The 21,478-nt window shown below is 44.6% G+C and overlaps 3 protein-coding genes across 4 annotated transcripts; 1 reads left to right on the top strand and 2 right to left on the bottom strand.

Annotated features, from left to right (window-relative positions):
- Positions 1-327: 327 nt before the first annotated feature.
- smdt1a (single-pass membrane protein with aspartate-rich tail 1a) lies at positions 328-2,178 on the top strand. The gene is made up of 3 exons (XM_066707331.1): positions 328-518; positions 1,233-1,373; positions 1,814-2,178. Exons 1-2 carry the CDS (start codon positions 354-356, stop codon positions 1,368-1,370), a joined length of 303 nt encoding a protein of 100 aa, XP_066563428.1. The 5' UTR covers positions 328-353; the 3' UTR covers positions 1,371-1,373; positions 1,814-2,178.
- A 247-nt stretch (positions 2,179-2,425) lies between these two features.
- Positions 2,426-4,804, bottom strand: LOC136751603 (NADH dehydrogenase [ubiquinone] 1 alpha subcomplex subunit 6). The gene is made up of 3 exons (XM_066707330.1): positions 4,631-4,804; positions 2,797-2,912; positions 2,426-2,670 (listed from the first exon to the last, which is right to left on the bottom strand). Exons 1-3 carry the CDS (start codon positions 4,767-4,769, stop codon positions 2,539-2,541), a joined length of 387 nt encoding a protein of 128 aa, XP_066563427.1. The 5' UTR covers positions 4,770-4,804; the 3' UTR covers positions 2,426-2,538.
- Positions 4,805-10,215: 5,411 nt separating this feature from the next.
- LOC136751600 (GTPase IMAP family member 4) lies at positions 10,216-16,115 on the bottom strand. Of its 2 annotated transcripts, none has more exons than XR_010817038.1 (2): positions 16,024-16,115; positions 10,216-10,340 (listed from the first exon to the last, which is right to left on the bottom strand). XR_010817038.1 is itself a non-coding variant. In XM_066707327.1 (2 exons), exons 1-2 carry the CDS (start codon positions 16,046-16,048, stop codon positions 11,542-11,544), a joined length of 573 nt encoding a protein of 190 aa, XP_066563424.1. In that variant the 5' UTR covers positions 16,049-16,110; the 3' UTR covers positions 10,216-11,541. The 2 variants fall into 2 exon arrangements, 1 of the variants encoding a protein (XP_066563424.1); XM_066707327.1 differs by having other exon boundaries at positions 10,216-12,089; positions 16,024-16,110.
- Between the last annotated feature and the right edge of the window lie 5,363 nt (positions 16,116-21,478).

Here is a 21,478-nt window from a genome sequence, read left to right as displayed (position 1 = left end):
CTAATTTCGTGTCAGTTGCTTACTATTACTACTGTAAGCTATACTAATGATTACATTGTGTCATTTAAGGGTGTTGACTGTGGACATGTATTGTGTGTTTCGTTACTAAGGAGTCTCCCCGCCTCCCACTCAAGCTGCAGGTGTGTAACCACTACACGGGGGGGGGGGGGATGCAACGGAAATCGGAAGCTGCCTCCATTGTGGCTCAACCTGCAGGAGTGCTATACCCTGCTGTTTTATAGGAAGAGTAGAGCCAACATGGCCGTCCAAGGGGTGTCAGTTTCTCGATCGCCCAATTGACTGCCCGCTCTATCCCGTCCCATTTATGACGTCAGCAGCACTCGCTCGCTAAGATGGCGTCGGCTGCGGCTCGCTGTGCGCTGGGCTCCGCTCGGCTTCTCGCCCAGAGAAATGGTGGCTTTTGCAGGCAGAACCGCAGCGCTGCGACTGTCCCGCTGACTGTGAGCCGGACCGCGGTCACCACGGCCTCGGGCGCCATTTTACCCAAACCGGTGAAAGTAAGTCTGGTGATATTCAGCGGCCGGGGTGGTTATTTGACATTTTGACGCTTGGGGAGAGGGAGGGCGGGGAGAGCTGTGGGCTGTCCAATCACAGTGCGCATTGCTTCCGTGACGGGTGTTTTCAGCCAATGGGCTTCATGGGTTGGGGATGTTTGACACATACAGCGTGGAGGAGAGGGTGGGCTTGGAATCCTGATTGACGGAGGCAGTGATGACAGCGGTCCAATGGGGACGCAGGGACCGCTTGATTGATCCACACGGTAGCCAATCCGTGAGGCGTGTGTGGCAGTAGCGCTGGAAGGGGCGAGGTATCCGGAAATGACTTTCAAAGAAGCTGGATTTAACAACACTGCAGTAACAATACATATACGATTAATTCACAGCGAGTGCAAACATGTTCATCCCGCAACCTTCGAGCGAAAATACATACTGACTCAAAACTGAAACTCCTTTATATATAGAACTGGAAAATGGCAGGTTCATGTACCCTTGTTAGCGGTGTCAGTTTCAAGGCCCCTCCAGGCTGCTCTTTTATAGCTGGGACCCCTCTGTGCAGACGCTGGGCTGGGCACTGCTCTCTCTCAGGGCAGGCGGCCAGTAATGAGGGCTGCTGTCTATACTGGTGCTGGTCCTCATCCCGTCCTGTATGGGGATACAGCTCTCTCATTCCTGTGTTAAGGCACACACACTAACTGTCTGTCTCTCTCTCAGACGTCGTTCGGGCTGCTGCGCACCGTGGTGGTGGTGCTGCCCTTCCTGTACGTCGGGACTCTGATCAGCAAGCACTTCGCCGCCCTGCTGGAGGAGCACGACATCTTTGTCCCTGAGGACGATGACGACGACGACTGAGCGGTGAGGGACAGAAGGGCACAGAGACACTGAGACACAGGGAGTCAGACGGACATACTGGGACACTGAGAGGCAGAGACGCAAGTGGAGACACTGGGCCAGACATGCTCACAGACAGACACAGGCTCTGCTGTCTCTAGGCGTGTTTACGCTGCCATTTTTTTACCTTGGTTTTACTTTTTAGAATAATTTGTGACTATAGCTCAGTGTTCTAAAGGACTAATGTAATATATGCATATAATTAAGGTTGGACTTAAAGCTAGTGCGCAAGTGCGGTGGCTGACAGTTGATCACATGGCAGTGTAGAAGCGACACCACCGATCCTGATCAAATGTACCGATGCATTTGATTGGGATAAGAAATGGCTGTGTAAAAGCGCCTGTCTCTCTCCCCATGATACTCTCCTTCTACCTCTCTCACCCTGTTTATTCCTCTCTCTGCAGCCAGGACATCCTAAGAGGGAGGACAGTGAGGAACAGACGGACAGACACTACAGCCAGCCAAACACAAAGACCAGAAAAAAAATGGAGTGGAAGAAGAGGAAGTGATGGGGTGGGGGGGGGTAAAGAACTGAACCTTTCTTCAACATACTTCCTCTCCTCCTTTTTTCCTGTGTCAATCTCTCTCTCTCCGCCCTCCATGTAAAGGACAGCATGGCTTGACTCCAATTTGCATGTACATACCGACACCCCAATGAAAATAAAGTGCAGTCAACCTTAATGATGAGCACGGAAGGCAAATGTAGCTATTTTGGTTTGTTTTTGGAATCACTGGATTGTCTTTAAAAAATAAAAAGAAAAAAAAAGGATGTTTTTGTTTGGTTTTGTTGTGTTTAATAACACCACACGCACACCTAGGCCAGATCAGAACTGTTTTATTCCATTCCGCTACTCTATTCCATGTACAACTGCAGTGTTATAATCCAGCCCCAGTCACGCTATTTTAATTCCATATTTATTGAATGAATTATTCACTATTAGAAACCACAGCGGATCTCTCTCCCAGTCACGTCCACTCATTCACTCTTTCACAAAAGCATTCCCCCAAAAACCAAGGACTCTTGACATTTTATTGGAGGTACAGCAGTGCAGTCGCTAAGGACCTGACAAGATGGCGAGAGTTGAGTGTCAGGGATGTATTTATTTACAGTCTGTGGTGGGGGAGGGGCTTAGGGGTCGTGACCAGAGTAGAACTTGGAGAGAAAGTCTTTGGGCCGCGGCGTCTCTGTCTCGTGGAAGTAGCGCAGCACGTGGGTCTTCTGCTTCCACACGTTAATCGTCTCCTGCAGCTCCATCTTCCCCTGCAAGGGAGAGAGAGGGCAGACAGTTGGGTCGAGAGAAAAATTTGACAACACTTATAGTCTGAGCAGCAGCTCCAGTACAACAGTGCGTCTCAGCTGCAGCAACCGCTACAGTGACAGCAGTACCTTGATGACCAGCATGTCGATGACTCTGGGGTCACTGACGTGTCGGTTCCTGTCAAACATCTCCCTGACCTTCTCCCGGCACTGTTTTGCTGAGATGTCCAGCTGGTACATTGTCACTGGTGGGGGGAGACAACTGTTGAATGTGTGTTGACTGACAAACACGTACAGACACATATACTGTGCACTACAGTCCCTTAACACTGACTGACTGGACACTACAACACATTAACACTGACTGACTGGACACTACAGCACATTAACACTGACTGACTGACTGGACACTACAGCACATGGACACTACAGCACATTAACACTGACTGACTGGACACTACAGCACATTAACACTGACTGACTGGACACTACAACACATTAACACTGACTGACTGGACACTACAGCACATTAACACTGACTGACTGGACACTACAGCACATTAACACTGACTGACTGACTGGACACTACAGCACATTAACACTGACTGACTGGACACTACAGCACATTAACACTGACTGACTGACTGGACACTACAGCACATTAACACTGACTGACTGACTGGACACTACAGTCCATTAACACTGACTGACTGACTGGACACTACAGCACATTAACACTGACTGACTGACTGGACACTACAGCCCATTAACACTGACTGACTGACTGGACACTACAGCACATTAACACTGACTGACTGGACACTACAGCACATTAACACTGACTGACTGGACACTACAGTCCATTAACACTGACTGACTGGCTGGACACTACAGCACATTAACACTGACTGACTGACTGACTGGACACTACAGTCCATTAACACTGACTGACTGACTGGACACTACAGTCCATTAACACTGACTGACTGACTGGACACTACAGTCCATTAACACTGACTGACTGACTGGACACTACAGCCCATTAACACTGACTGACTGACTGGACACTACAGCACATTAACACTGACTGACTGACTGGACACTACAGTCCATTAACACTGACTGACTGACTGGACACTACAGCACATTAACACTGACTGACTGAATGGACACTACAGTACATTAACACTGACTGACTGACTGGACACTACAGCACATTAACACTGACTGACTGGACACTACAGCACATTAACACTGACTGGACACTACAGTACATTAACACTGACTGACTGACTGGACACTACAGCACATTAACACTGACTGACTGGACACTACAGCACATTAACACTGACTGACTGGACACTACAGCACATTAACACTGACTGACTGACTGGACACTGCAGCACATTAACACTGACTGACTGGACACTACAGCACATTAACACTGACTGACTGACTGGACACTGCAGCACATTAACACTGACTGACTGGACACTACAGCACATTAACACTGACTGACTGGACACTACAGCACATTAACACTGACTGACTGGACATTATGTCTGCACAGCATTGGGAATCAGCACGTCAGTTGATATTAGTGTGCAGGTTCTGTACCGCTACGGCATCCCGGTAAGGACATTCCAACCTTGGCGTCTCAGGGTATATATGAAACGGGCGAGACACCGCGGTACAGAAAGCACAGTGAACATACAGCACAGCGCTGCTCAACACAGCTCCCCACAAAACCCAACACACTATCTGTGTCAATACCCAACATGACAAAACCCAACACACTGTCTGTGTCAATACCCAACATGACAAAACCCAACACACTATCTGTGTCAATAACAGGACAAAACCCAACACACTATCTGTGTAATACGCAACGCGACCTTGACAGTGCATAAGACTGCGCACAGATACAACTGTCGCTTTATAAACTACACCATGTCTACAGTACCGGCATTAGGGGCTTCTCGGTACCAAGCCCGGTACAGCTCCCTGACTCGCCGCTTCGCCTCGTCCAAATCCCGACTAAAAATGGGTTTGACGACCCGGCCTGCACCGCTGGCCGCCCGTGTAGCCGCCGAGGTCGCCATCTTCGCTCCGACGCTGTGGAAGCCTGTTTGTGTGACGCTTAACGCCTTTGCGTCAGTGGAAGTTCTGCACGCTGATTGGTTGAGGCTCTGTCCAGGCATGCGGATTCAGTTCATGATTGGTTTATTGGGATGTCGCTCAGTAAAAAACACCTCCCTCCTCCCGCCTCTAATCTGTGATTGACACACATTCTAACCATCCACCGACTCACAGGCCGGTTTGGACCTCAATCTCTCTAACGTGTGAACAAATTGGTATTTCAATATACAGTGGAATGGATAGGAGTGAGACAAACACACACACACACACACACACACACACACACCAGGGGTATGAACTACAATGTAAAGTATCTGAACATACTTTGTGTGCATGTGACTGTGCTTTTTGCATTATATATTTGACTGGATATGTGTTGTTTATGTATTGTATGCAGGTTAATATCAGTGATTGTCTGGAATATAAGTAGTACTGGTAGAATTTAGCAGTAGTGTGCATCAGCAATAGTATGTAAAGGTAAGTAAGCTACAATTGTTACTATAATTGCAGGTATTTTCATGATAGTATGTCAGTTAGAATAATTATTTGTCTGTATTATTATTATTGATCATACAAAGGAAATTAACTTGAGTAATTAAGCTGTTTTGACATCATAGCCCCTTTATTGCCATGTTGGTTAAGACAACCTTCTTGATCTGATGGTAACCAAGAGGTGATGAAGACGGACACTTACCACCAGGGTTGGGGCACCGTCTACAATTGGTGTGGAGTCTACAGGGTGTGGAGGCAGACCCACGCCACAGTCCATGCATTGGCCACTATGGTTCTCTTTCCCAGTATGCTCCGGGCCGCTGGGGATGGACGCTCTAGCCTACAGTTGGCTGCACATTCTCCTCTATAAGTTCACCACGCTCCACCTTCTCCCAGCTGTGCCGGAGAAGATCAGAAATGAGAGCAACAGTCCTTCTGGCTGCTTCCAGGTGGCAGACTGTGGTTTGCAGACCTGGTCTCACTACCTGACAGGGTACCCTGGCAGAATGACAGTCCAGAGAGCCTTTGACAGGTTAGGATTATTTAAAAAATATATACATTTAATAATATTTATGCATGTACAGTATACATGTATGCATGCACACACAATTAGGTCCATAAAGAGTTTTGCCTTAGAAATCAAAACAAACCAATCAGAGATAGAGCAAAAACATTAGGTGTGGCTAAATCAGCTATTTGGTACATTCTTAAAAAGAAAGAATGTACTGGTGAGCTAAGGGACAACAAAAGGCCCGGAAGACCATGGAAAACAAGTGTGGTGGATGACAGAAGAATTCTTTCCCTGGTGAAGAAAAACCCCTTCACAACAGTTGGCCAGATCAAGAACACCCTCCAGGAGGTAGATGAATATGTGTCAAAGTCAACAATCAAGAGAAGACTTCACCAGAGTAAATACAGAGGATTTACCACAAGATGGAAACAGGAATCAGGAAGACCAGATTAGAGTTTGCCAAAAAACATCTAAAGAACCCTGTACAGTTCTGGAACAACATCCTATGGACAGATGAGACAAAGATCAACTTGTACCAGAATGATGGGAAGAGAAGAGTATGGAGAAGGGAAGGAACTGCTCATGATCCGAAGCATACCAACTCATCTGTGAAGCATGTTATGGCATGGGCATGTATGGCTGCAATGGGAACTGGTTCCCTTGTATTTATTGATGATGTGACTGCTGACAAAAGCAGTGTTTAGGGCTATATTATCTGCTTAGATTCAGACAAATGCTTCAAAACTCATTGGACGGCGCTTCACAGGGTAGATGGACAATGACCCAAAGCATACTGCGACAGCAATCCAAGACTTTATTGAAGTATTGAAACTCACAATTTAATTCATGATTATTTTAGTTTGTCCATTTTCTTTTGAGCCCCTACAATTGGGGGGACCACATATAAAAATGGGTGTAATTCCTACACCATTCACCCAATTTGGATGTAACTACCCTCAAATTAAAAATGAAAGTCTACACTTAAAGCACATCTTGTGATTCCTTTCAGATTCATTGTGGTAGCGTACAGAGTCAAAATGATGACAACCTTCTACCACTGTCCAAATATTTATGGACCTAACTGTATATACACAGTGCAGTCCATAAGTATGTGGACAGTGACATGTTTTGTTGTTTTGTCACTGCACTCCAGCACATTGATTTTGAAATTATACAAATTAAGTGGAGACTGTCAGCTTTACGTGTACAACCACACTCTCAACCTCCTTCATTGTTACCAACTCTCGACATCGTCTGATGTCATTTACCCGCTCAGGTATTGCAGTGAATACACACCCGAGCCGTGTCAGGCCAGCTCAGCTCAGCTCGTCTTGGTTCCAGCATGGCTCGGATATACCAGGGGAAAAAACTAGCTTTTACTGTCTAGGATCTAGGACTTGTATTGTTTACTGTATATTTCCTATACACTTGTGTCAATTGGAATTTGTAAAATGTATTATGCTCTGAACTGCACTGTATTATTGCACTTTGTATTGCTCTTATGTAAGTCGTCTTAGATAAGGGCATTTGCCAATCAATAAATAATAATAATAATTATAATAATTATAATATTGTGTGTGGGTTTGGTTCAGAATTGCTCTCCATTTCCCCCTCAGGGTCCACCTTTGCCACAGAAACCCACTCTGGTTCTCCACGTTTCCTCAGTTAAGCACTTCTACACAAACTGCTCATCAGATTCTCTTGGAAGGTTGGGGTCTGGTTGCTGAGCATTTTGGAAATATCGTATACTTTGCAATACTCCTACTTTTGTATTAATTGTTGCTGCTGCTACTGCTATTCCTGCTCCCATTACTCCAACCCACACCACTGCCCCTACTACCCCCCTGCTGTTGCACTTACTCTCGTTCTGTCTTATGGATCAGTTTTCTTTTCTTGTTGTGTTCTCTTTGTTGATCTATGTTGTAGATTGTTTTCTCCATCTCTGACAGCATGACCTCAGTTTTCTCTAATAGACTAGATATAATACTGTCAATACAATAATGATTAAAAACATTGACTTCAGAATACAAGAAAGCAACAATGTACATGTATATGGCACAGGATTGTAATGGTAAAACGAAGATGAAGTGCTTAGTATTGCAACGTTGGGAGGTGGACACATTTTCCACTAACAAATTGTGGAAATATTGTATGCAGTAGAGATTAGTTTATTGAACTAACTTGGAAACCAACACATGTTGGCGTGATAGTCCTCTATCCCTGCTAGATAGCACTTCACAGTTTTATTATGCTCCTCGCATTCTTGATTGTTTTCCTCCTTGTCCCTTTCCCTTGGCCTTGTCTGTAACCCTACATCTTGACAGCAGTTAGCTTTACCGTCCAGGATGTAGGAAGTCTCTTACTGTACTTGTGTAAATTGTAAATTGGAATTTGTAAAATGTATTATCTTGAATTGCTATGTTTTAGCTAAGTTGAATTTGTAATGATTGATGCCTTGTACTTCTCTGTATTTTTGCACTTTGTTTGCACTTATGTTTTAAGTCACCTTGGATAAGGGCGTCTGCCAAGAAATAAAAATAATAATAATGTTCAAAATATGAAAAGGACAGACTTTATTAATAATACATAACTTGATACAGAATGGAAAATATGAAATTAATCACACACCTTAGTAGCATACAGCTGATAAACTCCTACAGATCTTATGAAGAAAATACACTAGGTTATTATGTCAGAAGGCTTATAATTATTATTACACTTAATGTTAAACAAACGTTAAATCAGTCTCATTAAAAATGCTCAAAAATATTCCCATTCCACTCTGCAATCCCACTAATTCTTATAAGAGTGTGTTGCATCCATGTTTAGGTATAATCCTGCTCCGCACAACCCTGGACCATTGGTTTTATCCAAACCCAATATCTACTTCATTATTTCAGTTATTGGACTGATTTAGTCAAGGTTAGCATGTGTGTAAAGTACTCACTGATGGATGATTCATGGAGAATATATAGTGGCTCACCAGGAACGGGTTTGGCCACCACTGTTATAGACAAAGGCCCTACTATCCAATTTACTATCACTTTAGATTTGAATTAAAATACAGCTACATGCAGAATATGGGTTCTCTCTTTGAGCATGACATGGTAATTCATTAACACTTACACACAATGAACATTTACAAAACCTCTCATACAAACTGGCAGTGAAGATATATCTGTCCTAGGTTATCACTCTCATGAATGCAAATTGATTTAGATTATGCCCATGTCTTCAATTCATAAATATTGACTATTTAATGCTCCAATACTTGTGTATTAGTCCAGCAAGTGGGCCAGCGACAGGAGATTTGTTTTGATGGGTATCGTCTCACAGTGTAGCTGATTGATCAATAGTTTCGTAATCAGATGCTATTTAAATGGCGACTGGCTGTAATCCAGATGTCACCTCAGTCCTGTGATTGTGTAATAATGAGCTATTACCTGAAAACAGCGCAGACAGACTCTTCCCTCACTGAACCAAGGCTCCCTGCTATGATTGTTACTGGTAAATGTTAACTTTAAGTTAGCTGGAATCATTGGAAAAGCTTCCCACATGGAATCGACAGATTTCAAATATAATGTAAAACCTGTGTTTTCTTTTTCTCTTTTACAAGAATGATCACCAGCTGTCTCCTGGAATTCTGACTGATCAATTATCAGATATACACAGTTTTTCTACTTGCAGTCACATATTTCTGTATGTTGCAATGGTTAGTTTAACTTTATTCCAAATAATGAGCCTTTCTTTGACCTTGGTGAAAAAAACAAGAAGTAAACTGTGAGCAACCCTGGCACTGTGCCTATCAGTGCTCCCAGTGTTGCTCCCTTTGCTCCTTCTCCAACTGAGAAACCTATTGCCGCTCCTATCACTAACCCCAGCAGTGTCACCGATGCACATATTTTCCATCTTCTCCTTCTATCTGCTGCTCTCTCTCGCTGTAAGTCATAGTGGTTGATGCGGTTTCTGGAAAACATGTCCTCCACTTTCTCTAACAGCCCCCTGACCTGAGTGCAGTCGCTCTTCTCTCTGTTGTTGACGAGCTGATACCTGTTCCCACATTTCCTGACAAGTTGCTGCAGGTTCTCATCCTGTTTGATGAACTGATCTATGTTTGTATTTCTCAGTTCGTCTCCGTGTGTGAAGAGAAGCACAGTGTACTGACTGACTCTGTCACTGAGCAGCTCCTGCAGGGTCTCCACTGCGCTCCTCTCTTGCTGTGTCAGTCGGCCCAGCTGTAGGACCAGCAGGAAGGCGTGGGGTCCAGGGCCACACAGACTCACTGCTCTCTCCAGCTCTGCTCTCAGCTGCTGCTCAGAGAGCTCAGTGTTGAACAGGCCGGGGGTGTCCACCACAGTGACCCGTCTCCCACACACGTCTGCTGCTCCGCTCTCACTCCTCAGGGTCAGTGAACGGGAGCTGAGCCCTGATCTAAATGCCTCTCTGCCCAGGATGGTGTTTCCTGCTGCGCTCTTCCCCACTCCACTGAGGCCCAGCAGCACCAGCCTCATGAGTTGTGTATATGATCTGTCTGAAAACAAGCCAGGGACACTTATTGTTTCTCCTACTGATTCCTTCAAGTATTTATTGATTCTGCTGTAAAAATGCAGCTTCATTATTCATAATCACAAATTAACTCTTTCTTCAGTGGTTACCGAACATGAGGGCACACCATAAAATATGTGGTGACTGATTCAGGGTGTTTTGTCATATTTTTAGGAATGTAAAATAAAAAATGAATTATAATACTTTCAACACTTTATAGGTAAAGTATGAACACCATCAACATGCAGTGTAATGACAGATGTGTTGATCTTGAGTGAGGGGTCAGAGATGTCCAAATAAGCATCTTGTTCAGTGAGTGGTTGGAGAACCCTGTCCAACAGTAATGCAACAAATTTAGCAATGAGAGAAACCAGCCAGTATCAGTAGTACATCCCTGTGAAACAACACGGAAGATTTCAACAGGATTTGTAGTTTAACTGTATTGGTAATGATCAAAAAGGATTGTACGATCTGCTATAATGTCAAGGTGTGGATATAGGAGCAATTAACTAATTTCTTATTGCAAGTCTTCCCATGTGATTCCACAGTCCAACTGTGTCAAAGGCTGCTGTTGCCATCAGATTGGTCTTCTTCATTACACACTTATAACATACAACAAAAATTGTATTTTGAATGCCACGTTCAATTCTTTAACAAAAAAAAAACATGTTAAAATGAAACTACAAGAAAACATAAGATTACTCAACATTTTTAAATATTCAGAAGACATTAATGCATGTAATTTTCACAAATAAGTAAATCAGCTGTTGTTATTAAGCACAGTAACAAGTAATGGAACATAATATTTTTTCCATAAAGCCCTTTCTGTCAGATTTCAGTGCTGGGGCTCCACTCACTCACTGTACTCTGCATTTCTCTGCTGCAGATTTTAATCTGTCTTTATTTGCTGCTGCCAATAATATTACTGCTCCTGCTGCTGCTCCTGCTGCTGCTCCTGCTACTATTCCTGCAGGTCCAAGTACGGCTCCCACTGCAGCCCCTGTTTCTACTCCTGCCATTGCTGCTGCTGCCAGCCCTGCTCCTCCTGCTACTGCGGCCCCTGCCTCCACTACTGCGGCCCCTACTGCCACTGTAGTTGCTGCTCTTGCCCCTGCAGCTGCGCCTATTCCTAAGCTGTGCAGGAAATATTTTATAAATGAATTATTTCTCTCTGCTTGTTCTCTGGCTCATCTCTCCTCTTCTCTCCAGAGCTCCCTCTTCTTTCTCTGCAGTTCTTCACCCTGGTATCTATTCCCCAGTTCCTCCTCCTTGCTCCTTATCTCTCCCTCTCTCTCCCTCAGGATCCTCTGCTGCTCCTCTCTGATGGCTCTCTCAGCCTGTGGGTAGAGGTCGTTGGTGAAGCAGCCCTGGTTCACCAGCACTATGCGATTGATCTTCTCCAGCAGCTCTGAGACCTGAGCCTGATTGTTTGTGTCTCTGTTGTTGAAGACGTGGTACCGGGGGTGGGGCCCCGGGGAGGTCAGGGAGATGCAGGCCAGGATCTCTCGAATGATCTCCTTGTTAGAGAGCTCTGTGTCATACAGGCCTGGAGTGTTGATCACAGCAACACGTCTCCCAGCCACCTCACCACACTGTTTCTCACAGAGCGTTGTCACTGAGGAGGAGCAGAGCTGAGATTTAAATGCCTCTCGCCCCAGGATGGTGTTTCCTGCTGCGCTCTTCCCCACTCCAGTCTTCCCCACCAGCAGAATCCTCAGCTCAGAGTCCTGTCCTGCTGAAGAACAGGTAGACTGGTGTTACTATGCGGTTGTTGTCTGTCTCCGGTGTTGCATGGAAACAGTCACAGCACAGTGGATCAGTGCTCTGCTATTAACTGTCTGCTCAGTTCTGACCCTCACTGCGTTACAGGAGCAGAGTCTTCAGTTTCCCCTCTCAGGAGATTTCCAGTCTCTCTCTGCGTTTGCTCTGGCAGTGAGAGCAGTCAGGACTGCAGCAGGCTGCACAGCTGAAGGAGTTCATATGAATTGGATAAGAAGTAATCTTTTCCATGGCTGTTTATGAAGATTCAGTATTACAAATCCATCCCTATTGGTCTCAAATGAAAGCTATATTTCCTTCTCCAACAGGAGTTCAGTATAAAGTCAACCATCAAATCTCAGATTATATCTACTCCTCCAAATGAAGCCCCTGTGCATTACTGTGGCCTTTAAACAAACATCTTGGGAGCTTTCCTTCTGATATGATTGTCTTATAGGCTTTCTACATGGTGTGTCTATTTCAGTGAATGTATAGGAATCTATCAGAAAAAGCTTTTTGATATGAAACGGATTAATTGCAGATTCTATAGCTGAATTGTAATGCTTGGTTTATGCGGGAATGAATAGTGTGCATAATTCAAAATAAGCAATTTTAATGAAAGAATGTGTAACATATATAACAAGGATGAGTTTGTTTAACTTTTCATAAGTTGCCAATAATGAGCAGTTTCTTTTAAATGCAGTTATTTTGCTTGTGTCACGTTTATTTTCAGTAATATAATTGAATGATATTAGTTTCCTATTTTTGTCAAAATAAATGATTATCTGTGACTTGACCACATCTTCCCTCTAAAACGAATCTTAAAAGAGAAACCAATTGACTATGAGTTTTCAGTTCAACTATTTATTTAGTTTGACTGAAAAACCAAAGCATTTCCAAATGCTCTTACAAGCTGAATCTCGCTGCCTCGCTGTGTGTAAAGTTATTTGGACAGCAGGTCTGTGATCCTGCTCTAGCTGTGAGCTGGTATAGCAGTGGACCGCTACCACTGTCATGTGACATGAATTGCATCCTGCACCCTGAGAGACATACTGTTGATTTTGTCATGGTAGAGCCTACTGTTGTCCTGCATTTAGCTGCGCCAGTATGTAATAACTACTCCCGTGTTACACGGAGTGTGCCTGGTCTGTTCCTGCACCAAGCGATGTGTACAGTTATTATGACAGCACAGCGGAGCTGGCCACTCTGTACTGTTCAGTTGAGCGAGATTGCTCCTGTGCTGTGCAGAGGCGGCGTGAATGTCCTGCTGCCCACATTGTATTTACTGTTGTGCTCAGCTGTGGCTACTCCAGTGTCTGACTAGCCAGCGGTATTATCCTGAATAACAGTGGATCTGTGGCACCACTCCTGCAGGATCAGGGGTCTACTGCCACGTTACTGCGCGGAGGCAGCACAAGTTGTTGATTACCCTGTTCCAGATGTTGAACAAGTAGATTATGGCCTCGCTCCTAGCTGCACTAATAGATCAACTGGCCTTGCTATTGTAAGTGCAGGGTGTAAGAGTTGACCTGATCTGTAGCCCCACTTTGTATATGCTGATTGTAGACAGTTTCCAGTAAGAGCGTGACTATGGTCCTCGCTCCTGGGCAGCCCAGGCATGGCCCAACAGGGCCTCTGTGGCTCCTGTCAGGAGTTGTGTTGACGAGGCCCCCTAGCAGTACACTTCGGGGAAGGCTCCCTTATCAGCTAGCGGCCTCCTCCCTTGCGACGGTTTTATTATACAGTAACCCCTCCCCCTTGGCCAGTGCTTCCGACTTGAAGATAATGATAGACTGCGAATGCAGCTCCAGTTATCTGATAAAGGAAGCACTGCCCAAGGGTTGCAAAGTCACGTGGGAGTCCTGGCTCCCAGCAAAATAGGACGAACCAGCGCTAACGTCACCTTTTATGCAAACAGGAAGTGGAAGGGATCTGTTTGTGTGACGTGCACAGGGGCCAATGGCAGCTTTGACAGAGTGACATTTTCGGTCAGGTTTCTACGGATCTATGGATGTGCACAGAAACCCCTCCCCCTTGGGCATTACCCCCCAAATGAAGCCCCTGTGCATTACTGTGGCCTTTAAACAAACATGCCTGTGTCATGTGTTAAAGTTGAGGTCTGCTGTGTGAAGTCCCTATCAGCAGCTGGTCATTGTGTGCAGCTGTCCCAGTGCCAATTAGGCACTTATCAAAGTTAAAAGTTCAGTCCATCCCAAGAGGAAAAAGAATGGCAAAATCCTGAAGTCAAAACGCGGACAAATGAATTACCATATTACTACAATCCTATGATTTTGCTAAGGTTAGGAGTAGAAATACAATAACAGTGTAACCAAGACTGTTAAGAGTGAATAATAATAATAATGTAATAATAATTACAATAATAATAATAATAATAATAATAATAATAATAATAATAATAATATAATGCATCGTGCAGTCTGATCTCCTCCTCTAATATAAAGTGAGTGATGCTCTGTGCTGAACACACTGGCACAGCAGGCTGACAGCACTGTACCCTGTCTACCCCAGCAGATACTGGGGACGGCCATTCTCTCTATCAGCAGCAGCGACGGCTCACACTGGGTTCTGTACCTGCTGTTCTTATAGAGCCCCCCTGGTCTCTGCCAGGATCTGTCATAGCAGAGAAGAACCCAGTACAGGCCCAATGAACTCGGCTTCCTCAGTCAGCTGGTTTACAGGCAGAGCACATGCTCAGTCATGCAGTCAACACCACTGATCTGCTCCTGCTCTGTTAATGGAGCCCTGTCTCAGTTTTAATGGCACTTGATACGATTGAAACTAGCAGTATGGCCTCCTGAGCAGTAATTGTAGCTACAGGACTCAGGTCACAAAAATACATTCAGTGGAGGGAAGTGAGTCTGGAGGAGAGGCTGTGGGTGTAAACACAGGCATTGTTCAGCTGTGGTCCTCTGGAGGCCACGTTGCTGTTCTTCCCAATCCTGTAAATCACATGACTATCAGGAAGCTGTATTAGATAAGCCTGTGTCTCTTAAGCACCCAGCGCAGTTCTCATGTCCCCCACAAAACTGCTTCTGCCTCACGGGGACCAGGGCACCCCTATATTTCACTTTAGCCCTCATCCTCCCTTCCTTCCTATCTCTGCTCACCTGCCCGTTATTCCTGCATGCAGTTAACCTCTGACCACAATCCCACCATTAAGAGTTTATTGCAACTACCTCTCAAATTATAAACATCCTGGCACCACATACACTACCGGTCAAAAGTTTTAGAACACCCCCATTTTTCCAGTTTTTATTGAAATTGAAACTGCCAGGGGTTAAAAAGAAAAGTTTAGTTTACCAAAAACTGAAACATCATGTACATTTCAGAGTTATATACTGTGTTCCTGCACCCTCTTAAGCATTATTTGGCAGTGTTACACGCAGCTCCTGTGCATAGAAGTGACACTGTATTCCTACAATGCGTGCATCATTTGAAAGCTCATTGTCTTGGCTATTGTTTCATTCTCAAACACATCCGATTTACAGTTTCTGTGTCGCCTGCCGTCATTCAGAGCCCGGGGGGTTAACGCGCAGTCTGCTCTGGGGGGTCTCATTCAGATGGGCACAGATCACTCAGGTTCGATCAGATTTCTTTGCAAATAGGTTAGATCCTGTACAAAACATATGCTTTTACTGAAGTCTGTGAGGAAATGTGATCTAACACTCAACTCTGAACAGAGACATGATACATTTGGGAGAACGAGTTACTTAAGTACACAGTTATGAAGACAACTGAGAATTTGTACTTTGTTGAATAATCACAACAGAACTGTACTGGGTAACAAGTAAAGAAAGAAATACAAAAATGTGACCCCAAGAGGACTCTTCTGTGAGAACTTGTTTTTACTACTGAAGAAATGTTTATGAAATAGTAGAAAGCCAGCTTACCCAGTACTGAGTGTAGTTTAGACATCCCTGCAGTGCGCAGTGTTGATCAGCCCAGGTTGCAGTGTGTCTGCTGTCTGTCAGTGTCTCCCACAATGTTAGTGTTTCAGTTAAAGCCCCGTCTCTCTTTATATCTCACACTGGGACAGCCCTGGACACAACCCCTGACACACTCACCCAATCACAGCACTGGATTTGTACAGAGGGCAGCTGATCACACTCAATAGGAGTTACAACTCTTTTTGTTTTCTAATTTCTTGGAACTCAAGGGGGACACGTTTTCTCTTCCTGAAGGTTTCGGTTTCCCCTCTCCAGTCTGTACTCAGTGGTCGGCCTGCCCTGTGTAAACAATGATTGTGAGCGGGGCGATTTGTCCCCGAGACAGTTCCTGTCTGCAGCCATACATCCCCATGGCAACTCATCCCCATGAGAACGCATCCTGGAGACAGAAACCCCTTCCAGACTGCAGGGCCACCTGGTGCCCGTGTCCCCTGCCACACCAGAGCTGACAGACAGATAGACAGACAGACAAATAGATCGATGTACAGTACATAAATAGTTAGTGAAAACAGGCAGAGAGACAGATAGATGGACAGACAGTTATACATAGTTAAAGAATGAGAGACAATGAGAGAAAACAGAGACAGATACATGGACAGACAGACAGACAGACAGACAGACAGGCAGTGAGAGACAGAGATAGCTAGGCAAACATACTGACAGAGCGAGACAGATAAATACTGTGATTATTATGATTATTACTACAGGGCCTCATGACACTGTTGAAACGTTGTACCTCAGAACCCGTCCTCCCACAGGAACAGTGTTATAAATGGGGAACTGGTTCCAGAGACCAGAGTACCCTGTTCTCATCACAGTAACCCAGGCTTTGTACTCAGTCAGCCATAGACCAATAATACAGTACACTCATTAACATATAGCTAATCGATTAGTCTGATTTCAATTAAGTCATTTCCAGCTGGTCTGGAACACAAGCAGGAGCCCCAGACCAGGCTGAGGAGCACTGCTTTACACTGATGAGAGGAGCAGGATTTTTACATTCTGTAGAGAGAGGCAAACTCTCTGCACCTCTCTGTGTCCCGCAACTCCCCACGCAGGCAAGGGCAGAGAATTGAATCAGTTTCACATGTCCCTCTCACTGTTTCTGTGGCATAAAAGTTTAAACCAACACCACAAAGTGAAAACAGGGAATCGGGTTTATGCAGCTCATAGACGCAGTTCATCCTTCAGGACTACTTGTATGGATATTATTAGTATTGACTCTGTGTTTTGCAACACCGATTACAAAGCATTTCTGTTCTGCTGCTGTTGTGTTTATAGATCCTGCATCAGGAGGGTTAATATCAGTTTATATGGTGAAGTATTACAGCAATATGATCTGACCAGTAATCCTGACTGCAGTGTCACCTGTGTGACAGCTCAGCTCTGGACACATGCAGGGGCACACAGCCTCCTCACAGTCACACTGAACACACTGGCTCTGCGCCCTCAGGGGTCACTGACTCTGGGTCTGTCAGCACCATTGAACACACACAGCTTCTTCACAGTCGCATGGTTTACAGGATTGGGAGGGACAGCAACACGGCCTCCTGGGGACCACAGCCGAGCAGCACCTGAGCCTTTCACATGGGCCTTTTTACAGCCTCACCTGGTCACATGCTTTATAGAAAACGGCTGCAGTTTTCATTCCCGCAAACCACGTGATTGTCGAGAAGCTGGGCTAACTGTTTAGCCTGAATGCCTCCATCAGAGGCAATACGACAGGGAGAGGCCATAGCAACTGCAAGTGCTTCTCAGGAATGAGAAAGACATCATTACTAGTGCAGCCAAGTTTCAATTGACTTGGGTAATTGTAGGCTTGTTTCTTGTAAAATGCCATCATCCCAAAGATGTCAGAGAGATTTTTTCTCAGAGTCAGGTTTTTATTTAAACCTGCAGAGGAATGCAATAACTGTTTAAGTGAAGATTAGAGAATTGAAAAGAAAGCAGAATACACCTGCATCTCTATCTCAGACTCCAGTCACACCTTTTGTGTTTCTCATATTACATGTCACTGCTTCATTTAGAGTGTAAACATTCACAGAGTAACACACAGATTCTGTAATATGAAAGTAAATGGTTTCACAGGAGAACAATCTCAGCAGGCAGCCGCCCTGTACGTAAGAACAGGGTCACCGATCATAGAGTCTGAATAATCTTTGAATCTACGCCCTCATTAACACAAACTGCTCCTCGCTTAAATTAATGACACAGGAAAAGGGACAGCACTAGAGCGATCAACATAATTAAATATTGTAACAGACTTACTTCTAGTGGCTACTAATGTAATACAGTTAGTAACACCTCGCTGCCACCACCTTTGTTCACCCGCCAGGTCCAGAATAAGTGAATAGCCATCGAAGGAGAGGAGGGGGTCCACGCCACAAAGACACCAGGAGGAGCGTCTCCAGTTAAATGTTTATTATCTCACAGATTTCAACAAATGGAGACAAGCAAGGCATTCAGACCAGTGCATCAAGATATCGGGTTCAGAAGGTGGCTGTGTTTGCCTCTAAGATCTATTCCTTGTGCACAGAAAACCAATTAGAGAATCAAATACATCCATCCTGTAACGGGGAGACTAACCGGGAGTAGGAACCCAAGTGTGGATGCAGTTGAGACTAGGACATAGGCAGGGGTCGAGACCGGCAAACAGGAGCGTCCAAGGAAATCTGAGTGTAGTAGTCGATAAGGCAGACAGAGGTCAATGATCAGGCAAACAACACAGAGAAGGCAATCCAGGAGGCAATGAAGCAGGCAAGGTTCGTAAAAACAGGGACACAAGTAAACACGCAAAAGGGAATATAAGGAGCACCAAAAATTGCTATGGAGAATAGACAAGACTGAGCAGAGACTGGAAGTCACAGGGGGGTTAAATGCAGTGGAGAGGAAGACAGGATACCAGTGGTGGAAGTGTTGAGTGAATGAGAAGGAGGACAGGCGAAACAAGTGCACGTGGTGTTTGGAATGTTAATTGAATAATTGGAGAAAGAGCCGAGGCAGGGTGAAGGCAATTAGAATTCAGGGGTTGAGGATCTGTGGGAGCGGACTGAGGAAGTGTGGGGCGCAGATGTGACATCCATCCATTTTCAAAACCACTTATCCTGGTGAGGGTCGCGGGGAAGGCAGAGCTGATCCCAGCAGGCAGAGGGTGCAAGGCAGGAATACACCCCAGGCCGTCACACACACATACCTACAGGGCAATTTTTAGAGAGGCCAAGTAACCTAACCTGCATGTCTTTGGATGGTGGGAGGAAACTGGAGTGCCCAGAGGAAACCCACGTGGACACGGACTCTAACCCGAACACGGGACTCCTGGAGCTGTGAGGCAGAAGAGCTAACCACCGCGCCACCTTGCCGCCCAATAGCAAGTACAAATAAAGCAAAAACAGCTGATGTGAACAGTAATTACACACAGCAAACCAAATTAAATGAATCAAATAAGAAACCATATTGGTTGCACATAGTCTCCATAGCCTGATTAAATCTATTCAATCTGACAGTTTACCGCTTACCTATATACAATTACAGGTTATTCACTGGACTTGAACTGCTTAAATTTAAAAAAAAAAAGAAAAATGTTGTACACGGACCTTTCTATACATAGTCCACTCATTTTAGGGGATTAAAGCTAATTGGACTGTTTCTGGGGCAGGTGTGTGTCGTTGCATCATTAGTGATATGGGCCTTAGTTAATCAATCAATCAATCAATCAATCAATCACTTTTTATTTGTATAGCGCCCTTTGCAGGGTCACCACAGAGCACTTTACAGACTGATAAACATACAACAAATGTACAGCAAAATAAAAGAATACATAAATAATACAATAAAGTAAAATAAATATAGACCTTTAAGCAGTTTACATGATCTAAAATAAAATAAATGAACATTTAAAAAAATAAACCATTTAGGCACGGCGGAGAGAACAACAAAAAACTCATATGGATGGCATGTAGGAGAAAATGAATCTCTGGGGGTCCCCTTCAGGCAGTTTAGTTGTTACAGCAGCAAGGAGATCAGAAAGTTCTTGATCGGTGCTGCTGGCTGTGGTCTTTCCTCTGGTGGGGGCCTCTCACCGGCCCTCGGGGCTGTGGAGGGAGGGGTGGATCATCAGCAGCCTTTGAGTGGCGATGGCTCATCAGACCTAGGGCTGTGGGGTGCCTCTGAGGAGGGTTGTGCCTCGTCAGACTTCCCCAGTGGGGGGCGAGGTGCCTCGTCGGACAGTTGTGCTTAGATATTGCCTGGTCATGCAATGCAAAACAATTGTGCATTGCATGTCCATGGCACACCGGCAGCATTATGGGCTAGAAAAACAGAGACTAAACACATGAGTTTTCAGACAGGATTTAAAGGCTAAGACAGAGGAGGTATCTCTTATATTGGCTGGAAGATCATTTCACAGTTTTGGGGCCCTATTACTAAATGCTCAGCCACCTGTGGTTTTCTTGTGTATTTTAGGGACCACTGAGTAACCGGCTTCCTGTGATCTCAATGGCTGACCTGGAGTGTATTCGATAAGGAGATCTTTTAGGTAGGGAGGTGCCAGTCCCTTAAGTGCTTTAAATACTAGTAAGAGAACTTTAAAGTCTATCCTGAAGCGCATGGGCAGTCAGTGAAGAGAAGCCAATACTGGAGTGATGTGTTCATGTTCTTCTGTTTTAGTTAGAATTCTTGCAGCAGCATTTTGGACTGAAGTGCAGAAATAGCTCTGTTTGTGCTGCCTGACAGAATGGCATTACAGTAATCCAATCTAGATGTAACAAATGCATGGATCAATTTCTCAGTGTCCTGTAACGAGAGGAATTGTCTTAGTCTAGCAATGTTTCTAAGCTGGAGGAAGGAGGATCTCGACACATTCTGGATATGTGATTTGAAGGATAGATTATGATCACAGATGACACCCAGGTTTCGTGCCATCTCCTTAGGGGAGAAATTAAAGTTATCATTACTCAGTTTTGTCAGTGCATGACGAACAGTTAGATTTTTGTCCCCTAAAATTAAGACTTCCGTTTTATCAGAATTAAGCATAGGAAAATCACTTGTCATCCATGTTTTAATTTCGGACAGACAGCAGATTAGTGTTTCTATGTCTATGGTATTATTAGGATTTACCGACAAATATAATTGTGTGTCGTCTGCGTAACTCTGAAAGTTAATATTATGTTGTCGAATTATATCACCTAAAGGGAGCATTTACAATGAAAAAATTACAGGTCCGAGGACTGAGCCCTGTGGGTCTCCGAACTTAACCTCAGTTACATCTGAGTGGTTCTCATTAATCTGTACATATTGGAGTCTGTTTGAGAGATATGATTTAAACCAGGATAGAACATCGGTTTTCTAAGCGCTGTATCAAGATTTGGTGTCAAAAGCCACACTTAAGTCTGATAAAATA

This window comes from Amia ocellicauda, chromosome 6 (assembly GCF_036373705.1).
Source record: "Amia ocellicauda isolate fAmiCal2 chromosome 6, fAmiCal2.hap1, whole genome shotgun sequence".
Lineage (NCBI taxonomy): Eukaryota > Metazoa > Chordata > Actinopteri > Amiiformes > Amiidae > Amia > Amia ocellicauda.
This window is presented reverse-complemented; position numbering and strand designations above follow the sequence as displayed.

Bases quoted from the DNA above. Each gene is read 5' to 3' on its own strand.
- smdt1a (XM_066707331.1), top strand. From the start codon at position 354: ATGGCGTCGGCTGCGGCTCGCTGTGCGCTGGGCTCCGCTCGGCTTCTC. The intron at 519-1,232 runs GTAAGTCTGGTG...TCTCTCTCTCAG, and splicing joins TTTTACCCAAACCGGTGAAA to ACGTCGTTCGGGCTGCTGCG.
- LOC136751603 (XM_066707330.1), bottom strand. From the start codon at position 4,769: ATGGCGACCTCGGCGGCTACACGGGCGGCCAGCGGTGCAGGCCGGGTC. The intron at 2,913-4,630 runs GTACTGTAGACA...TCCCCCCACCAG, and splicing joins CCGAGAAGCCCCTAATGCCG to TGACAATGTACCAGCTGGAC. The intron at 2,671-2,796 runs GTACTGCTGTCA...TCTCCCTTGCAG, and splicing joins TCGACATGCTGGTCATCAAG to GGGAAGATGGAGCTGCAGGA.
- LOC136751600 (XM_066707327.1), bottom strand. From the start codon at position 16,048: ATGTCTAAACTACACTCAGTACTGG. The intron at 12,090-16,023 runs GTAAGCTGGCTT...CCTGTTCTTCAG, and splicing joins TAAACTACACTCAGTACTGG to CAGGACAGGACTCTGAGCTG.